The sequence below is a fragment of the Prionailurus viverrinus genome, chromosome D3 (assembly GCF_022837055.1).
Source record: "Prionailurus viverrinus isolate Anna chromosome D3, UM_Priviv_1.0, whole genome shotgun sequence".
Lineage (NCBI taxonomy): Eukaryota > Metazoa > Chordata > Mammalia > Carnivora > Felidae > Prionailurus > Prionailurus viverrinus.
The window spans coordinates 49,790,944-49,799,253 of record NC_062572.1 but is presented as its reverse complement, the minus strand read 5'-3'; the positions used below and the strand labels follow the sequence as shown (position 1 = coordinate 49,799,253).

General features: G+C 43.0%; 1 protein-coding gene across 6 annotated transcripts in view; it reads left to right on the top strand.

Moving 5' to 3' along the window:
- Positions 1-2,413: 2,413 nt before the first annotated feature.
- Positions 2,414-8,310, top strand: part of SS18 (SS18 subunit of BAF chromatin remodeling complex) — an 88,937-nt gene continuing 83,040 nt past the window's right edge. The window contains exons 1-2 of one of the 6 annotated variants that reach the window (XM_047827640.1): positions 2,414-2,593; positions 5,713-5,789. In XM_047827640.1, the coding sequence (XP_047683596.1) occupies positions 5,713-5,789 (77 nt within the window). In that variant the 5' untranslated portion in view covers positions 2,414-2,593. Of the gene's footprint in view, positions 2,594-2,804; positions 3,102-3,661; positions 3,890-5,712; positions 5,790-8,310 lie in introns of those variants that run through there. The other 5 variants (XM_047827642.1, XM_047827643.1, XM_047827644.1 and 2 more) reach the window with 5 other exon arrangements.

Genomic DNA, 8,310 nt, shown 5'->3' with positions numbered 1-8,310 from the left:
GATTATTTTACTTATTCTAAACCACTGTATAGTTCTATTAGGATTATTCTCAGACAAAAAAAACAAAACAAAACAAAAAAACCCTTTCACCTCTTTGTTATATGACCTCAATTCCATCTTCAGATATCTCAGACCAAGGTGAATCTAAATAATGGGACTGATTTTTCTGGTTGGGAAAATGGTTGCCTGGGTAGGTCAGTTTTAAGTTCCTAGAGTCATTTCTCAGACTTGGGTCAACTTCCCATCTTCATTTTTTGTTTTCTCCTTAACTAAGTACTGGGTACTCTTTATTCTCCTTTTTCTCCCAAATCTGCTACCACTCAATTTGTACTTTGGGATTCCTTTCTCCCCAAACTAATGGTCAAATGAGACAAGATTTACTGTGTCCCAAACTGTCTTTCCCCTAACTCAAGGCTCTTACAGTTATAAAGACTCCAAAATTGTAAAAAGGTTCCTCCAAGTTACAACTTTTCTGCTCGATATCTGAATTTTCTACTTTTGCAGTTCAAGCTGACTGACCGTGTTTACCAAGGAAGCTTGAGAGTAAACATAGGGTCCCTTTAAAGTGTCTTCTCTTAGGAGATCATTTGTATTTCTAGCTGGATCTTTACTCCAGTGGCCCCCTATCAATGTCATGTGATGGACATAGAAAATAATGGTATTTTTATGGCACACATGCCATCACAGAGAAGGCTGTGGTTATTTATGCCTAGTGCCCTAGAGCCTAACCTGCTACTCTGAAGAAATAAACACCTTCGCTGACCTGTTACCTATTTTTCATTGATTTTTTCCTGATGTTGGGGAGCTAAAATTTAGACAAAGAAGGTGCTGATCTTTGGGTACCTCCTTGGAATGTAAGTCTCCTTGGCACTCTTTTTTTTTATACTGTAATACAGAAATTCAGACTACTGCCACAGGTTCATGTTAAGATTTTGGTGCTATCTGCCAAGCAGACATAAATGGAGCAGTAGGATTGTTTCATTTTTCCTACTGAAATATTGCTCTTAACAATTTAAAGTACTTTCCTGTAAACATCAAGACATGATGATGAAAGCCAGGTGTTGGACATACTGTGTTGATGGTGGACAAGAAGTAGGTTCTGTTCTAAATTCTAGTTTTTCCAATTTCATGTGATTACAATTAACTCCAAATATAACAGTGGTTTTTTCTTGTTCGTTTGTTTTTTAAGGCTTAGGGTAGTGAAAGATAAAAATTTGTTGACAACACTGACTATTAGGAGTATAAGTTCTCTTCCCTATATTCTTAGGATGGCTTGAGTCTTTTTATCCTTTAGATGTCAGTTTAAAGAGAAGGCATTCCACCCTAATTCATGTGAGTGCTCATCGTTCTTTCAGTACCTTGTTAGGCTTCTAGTCTTTCTTAGAAGTTTATATATTTACATATTTGTTTCTACTCTGTCAGCCCTATCAGAATATAAACTCCAAGAGAGCAGGTTCCATGTCCATGTTATTCACAGTTGAATCCTAGGTGCCTAGCATAAAGCCTAGCACACAGAATACACCCACATTTGCTTACTCAATGAAATTTAGGACCTTTTGTGAAGAGCATGTATTTGAAACAAATATTTTTTAAAATACGCATTTTTCTTAATTTTCCCAGTCTATTAAAAATTTTTTTCTTAACGTTTTTGAGAGAGAGAGAGAGCAAGGGGAGGGGCAGAGATAAAGGGAGACACAATCTGAAGCAGGTTCCAGACTCTGAGCTCTCACCGCGGAGCCCTGCGAACCCACAAACTGAGAGATCATGACCTGAGCCAAAGTCAGACGCTTAACCCACTGAGCCACCCAGTGCCCCTCCAGTTTATTTTATATGTAAAGGAAGGGCTTGATATTTGAGCCTCATTAGTGTTGGATGACATTTTACATAAACATTTCCTTTGTGTTATATGGAAGTTCAAATTTACAGAATAATTACCTGCCTCGCCCTTCCTCCAGCACATTACCCACATTTGCCTGTGTTCCTGCCATAATTAGAGACCTTTGGGTCCCCCGCCGCCGCACGCATATTTGAAGCCTGGCATTTTGGGCCTAATTTACACGGCATTAAGTATATAATTGTAAAAGAGTGAAGGTGTCCTATCTCAAAACTTAATCCCAAAGATCCAAGTCAGACGAAATCAACGCACTTTTCTGCTAAGGGCTTGTCCCAAGAGGCGAACTACTCTCCTCTGGCTCTCTAGCCAAGTTGGCCGACTGCCCCTGAGTACTGGACACAGCCCTCGTTTCCCGATTCGGGGTCAGGTTTACTTTCAAATTGTTAGGCATGCTTGTGTGTGCGTGCGAGACTGTGAAGTCCGAGGTGCGCCTTTGGGGCGTAGCCGAGCCGTTTAAACCAGCGAATCCGCGTTCACCTAGACCTTGCACACCTCTGCACATCTCGGCAGATGCTCCACGGGTTTGCACGAACTTGAGGGTCTTGATCTTCCTCCTTTCCTCTCCACCGTGCCCGGACAACCTGGGGCGGCCACTTCTTCCCCGGGGGCGCGGGGTTAAGATGAAGTTGGAAAAACTGAACCAGATCTAGAGCCGAGCGCCGAAACGCACTTGGAGGTTTCAGCGCGCCGGAGAGAGAGGCAAGTTGCACCCGCGCGAAAGGGGCGGGCCGGCTCGGGCCGCTCGCATTTCCTGTGACAGGGTCTGCCCCAGCCTCTCCTTCTCCCGCGGCGGCGGGACCATTTCCTGAATCGCTGAAGCGGAGGGAGGACTGGGGCGCGGCCCTACCACTAGCTCAAAAGGGAGGGGGGACGGGTCACGAAAGGAGGAAGGACAAGAGGTCTACCTAGAGCAGGGCAGTGCTGCGAGGCAATGCCTCGCTGGTAACGTGCCAAAAGAGGACTTCTATGGTCCGGAGTAACTCCTGTAGGCCAGGCCGGCCGGCTCTTCGTTCGGCGCCGGAGCATCCCCCCTCCCCGCATTCCCGAGGTGGTTCGGCCCGAGAGGCCGGCGTCTCTCCCCCAGTTTGCCGTTCACCCGGAGCGCTCGGGACTTGCCCGTAGTGGTGACGGCGGCAACATGTCTGTTGCGTTCGCAGCCCCGAGGCAGCGAGGCAAGGGGGAGATCACTCCCGCTGCGATTCAGAAGGTGAAGCCTTGTGGGGTCGGGGATGCCAGGCCCATCCTGCCCTTGGGAGCGCCACCCGGGGCCGGCCCGGGAGTCGGCCGGGCCAGGGGCGGAGGCGGGCCTGCTGGGAGGCGGTCGTGTGTGGGAACCCGAGCCGCGGGCTGTGCCTGAGTGGGTGGCGGAAGGCGGCGAACCGGTTCTCCCACGGAGTCCTTCGCGCGTTTGGGCTCTTTCCTACAGGCACAAAAGCCCAAGTAACCGCCGCTGGATTTCTCTAGGGATGGGGCGGCGTTCCGGCGGCGGGGCGCGTGCGCCCGGCGGCAGCGGCCGCGCGGGGAACGGCTGTTTGTCGGAGCCGGCGCCCCCCGCGGCCCCGCGCGTCGCTCCGGAGTTACTTTGGCGTCGCCCCGCCCAGCGCGCCGCGGCTGCTTCGCGCACACCCGATCTCGGGTCGCGGGAGGCCGAGGGGAAGTCGGAGCGCGGGTCGCCGCCCTCTGTTGCGCTGCGCACTCCGGCCGACTTGGGGAGCTTGCTGGAGAACTTGGAGGGGAGGGGGGACGCTGCAAGAGTCCGAGGGGCGGGCGAAGGAGGGCCCCCTGGACTTCGGGGTTACCCTCGGAGTTCTCCTCTCCCTCCCGGATTCACTCCCTATCCGTGTACATCAGGAGATACTCACTGAGCGCCTACTCTAGGTGCTGAGGCTACGGTGGTGAGCCATGGTCCCTGCCTTCATGGAACTTGGAGTCTAGTGGTGGAGACGATCTGATAATCGTGACCTATTGCAGAAGTCGTGATAAATAGTCGGGGAGGTGCGTCCCTTTTTAGAGGGTAGTGCCTCTGTCGCTGCTGTGTTACTGCCAGTTAGGGACACAAAGGTTCTTTATTGTCCGCTACCCCGTGTTGCCTGTGAGCAAGACAGTATTTTCAATTTTAGTCAGCCAGACTTTGAAAAGTTACTTTCTAAATCTAGCAGTTTACCTTAAATATTTAAGTTTTGTTGTATACACGGAGATGAGGACGGAAGTTGAAGAAAAATCAACTTTTCGTACCAGTCAGGGCACCGATGTATGCCTAGTAGATTATGTTAATGGGCTTCTGTTCACTGTCAAGTTCTTTCTGGTGTGGCATTTGACATTTGCCCAACTGTTGCTTTATTTTATGAACAAACCCGCTTGTCAGTGCCTGGAGATGCAGTGCATTCATACAGTGCATTGGGCTAAGTCTGCAGGCTGGCAATCAGCTGCAAGTACATACACGAAAAACAGGTTTCTGGAGGGATTCACTTTTTACTTTTATTTTTGGACTGTAGAAGAGTTCTGAGGTTGGTGGGTGGGTTGGTTTTCCAAAAAGAGTTTTTCTTCCATACATCTTAAGATGTTTATTGGTGATTAATTCAGGAGATGCAGATCAATTAGTTTTCATTCTCAGATGAGAAGAGAACATGGATTCCAAATTCAGTGACTTATTTTACAGTGTGAGGGATTGATGTTAGAAATGAGAAGATAGATTCTAATGGTGAAGTTTGTTAGGTTGAGGAATCGACTGAGAAGATACGTTGTGAAATCATTAGACTGGACTAAGGGATTTTAAAGACACATTTTTTTTGGCATCCAGTGATTCTATTTAAGAAATAAGTACACTTTTTGGAAGAGGATGTCAGTATTTTTTTTCCTTTTTTTTTTTTTTTAGCAAGTGAAAATTATTCCTATGCAGGAAGAAAGTCACAATTAATGTTAAATGGATTTTTGTGTTTTTTTACTTAAAAGAGGTACATTAAATTATTCAGATAGAGTGATTTTGGTATTATGTTATGCTTATTGAATTTGGGAAATGTGGGCCAAGTTCAGGAGGGACATCTACTCCTGTCCCTTGACCTTAAGATAAATCTGAGCCTCTAGAATCGTAAGTGCTTTGCAAAGGATTGCAAAGCTGGCACTAAAACTAACTGGCCTTTTCATTGCTACATCAGTATTCTTTCCTCAATGCCACCTTGTTTAGAGGAATTATTTGACCCTTAAATCCAGTATTGCTTTGAATTGCTATGAGACTATAGAATGATAAATTGATACGTGCTTTGTTTTTAAACTTTTGGGACGACTTAATTTTAAGGTAAGCTCATAAAGTCTGTAATAAATATTGTACATGCTTATAAATTATCTAGTTGATTATTCCATATTTGGAGAATCATAGAACCATACTGTATAACACAGGGAAACTAGCCAGCTATCTCCTCAAGCCTCATGGGCTGGCGTTTTCATGTATTCATTGTGGATAAGACGAAATTTTTCTTTACTACTGCAAAACATAAGAATGATGCAAAGTCAGCTTAGACCCTTACCTTTTAGTCAGGACAGGCTAAGGTTTCTATTACAGGCAGTCGAGGTAATAAAATGTTTGAATACAAAAGAAACCTCTTCTGGGCTTCAGGTAATAATTCAAAAGGTGAATAATTGGAATAGAATTATTTAAAAATTGTTGATTAAACATATCATTCCAGAGGTGTAGAATAAGATTGAGAAGACTTGAATGGGTTCAGTTCCTAAGAGTAAACATTTCTAGAAATCTGAAAGATTCTTGAAAATTTAACATGATGCACTGGATTTACAATAAACTTTTTCTAATTTTATTTCAGATGTTGGATGAAAATAACCATCTTATTCAGTGTATAATGGACTATCAGAATAAAGGAAAGACCTCAGAGTGTTCTCAGTAAGAATGATATGAAAAAATTTTTTGTTTCGTATTTCCGTGTTGGTTAACTTTTTGCTTTTCTTTTTAATAACAGCTTTACTGAGATATAATTCATATACCATGCAATTCACCTGTTTTAAAGTGTACAATTCAAAGCTTGTAGTATCTTCATAGAGTTGTATTATTATTCAGTTTTAGAGCATTTTCATCATCTCCAAGAGAAACCTATACCCACTAGCAGTAACTTTCCATTTCCACCTAATCCCTCACCACCTGATAACCACTAATCTGCCTTCTGCCTGTGTAAGATTTACCTATTGTGAACATTTCATTTAATGGATGCTACAATATGTGGTCTTTTTTGACTGAGTTCTTTTACTTAGCATGTTTTCCAAGATTCATCCACGTTGAAGTGTACGTGACTACTTCCTATCACTGAGTTATTATTCATTGTGTGGTTGGTTATACTATGTTTTATTTATCCATCGGTAGTGGACATTTTCATTTCTTGGCTGTTATGAATAATGCTTCTATGAACGTTCATATACACATTTTAATGACTTTTCCTGATTTTTACAAAAGAAAAATTTGTTCTTTGGGATGCAGTGGGTATCTTTCTTTCTCTTTTTAAAGGTATCTTGCATTGTAAAATAATGACTTCAAATTTGTGTGTTGCCTGATCAGTGGAAAAGTTAGATCTTCACATGTATAGAATAGTTACCATCCATATATGTGGTTAAGAAAGCAAAGCAATAGAGAATTGGTTATCATTCATAAGAACCAAACTTGTTATTTTGAAGTGATGTGTTGGAAATAAATGGTATCCTTAATAGAATCTGATGTAGTGGAGCAAGTTGAATATTTTATCAAAAGTCTCTAGAAGGGGCTCCTAGGTGCCTCAGTAGGTTGGGCATCTGACTTTGGCTCAGGTCATGACCTCGAGGTTCTTGAGTTCAAGCCCCTTGTCGGCCTCTGTGCTGACGGTTCAGAGCCTGGAGCCTGCTTCAGATTATGCGTCTCCCTCTCTCGCTACCCCTCCCCCACTCTCTCTCTCTCTTTCAAAAATAAATAAACATTAAAAAATTTTTTTAAAAAGTCTCTAGAATACCACTGTCCAGTAGAAATGTATTGCAAACCACAAATGCAATTTTACATTTGCTGGTAAGACACATTAAACAAGTAAGAAGAAACAAGAGAAATTAATTTTAATAACATTTTACTTAACCCATTATTTCCAAAATTCTATCACTTCAGTACATAATCAGTATAAATATATTATTATTATTAATTTTTTTAAAGTTTGTTTCTTTTGAGAGCGAGAGAGCATGAGCAGGGGATGGGCAGAGACAGAGGGGGAGAGAGAATCCCAAGCAGACTTTGTGCTGTCAGTGCAGAGCCTGATGAGGGGCTCGAACTCACATGTGAGATCATGACCTGAGCCGAAATTAAGAGTTGGACACTTGACTGATGGAGCTACCCAACGTACCTGAGCTACCCAATATATACCCAATATATATACCCGGTATATATTGAGATAGTTTACACTCTTGTTTGTATCTAGTTTTTTGAAATCCCTTGTAAGTCTTACTCTAAAATGTCATTTTGAACCAGCCACATTTCATTCTACCTAGTGACTGCTTTGTTGGACAACACAGCCCTAGAATATTTTATTCTCACCATAGTTTTGTGACATCTGTCTTTCCTAGAGATCTCACTGGTCTGTTCCCAAGTAGATTTTCCCAACAGCCCTGGCTCTTGGCTCTACATGGGCCTTCCTGCTGTGCTGGACTTTTGCTATCCCTTCATTCATGCTTTATCTAATTTTGAGTCCCTCATGGTTGCTTTGTCTTTTTCCTTTCTGTTTAACATTTTTGAAATGAAAAAGTCATGTAAAAAGTCATTGTAGAAAGGACATCATAGGGTGTAAAAGTCTATAGAGGTTAAAGCAAGTCACAGTTTACTTTTCATTCTTAGGCTTCTCTCCTTTCCACAGGGGTAACTACTTTTAATGGTTTAGTACCTGTCCTTCCAAACATTTTTTGTGCATTTGCACAAAGTGCACTATTTTTTTTTTTTAACGTTTATTTATTTTTGAGACAGAGAGAGACAGAGCATGAACAATGGAGGGGCAGAGAGAGAGGGAGACACAGAATCAGAAACAGGCTCCAGGCTCTGAGCTGTCAGCACAGAGCCCCATGCGGGGCTCGAACTCACGGACCGTGAGATCATGACCTGAGCCGAAGTCGGACGCTTAACTGACTGAGCCACCCAGGCACCCCCAAAGTGCACTATTTTTAATGGGTTAGAATTTTCTAAATGGAATGGCTGGGTCAGAGACCATCCCTAATAGCCAAATTACCCGGCAAAAAGATTGTATTCGTTTGCTTTCTCCTAGCCAGGTTTCAGAGGCTTGGTTTTCAACACCCTCTGCCAGCACTGGATATTAGTCATCTTTCAAAAAATTTTGCACATCTGATTGGTGAAAAGGGGTATTTTTTTCTAAAAATTTTTATTTTGAAATAATTTAACTCTTAGAAAA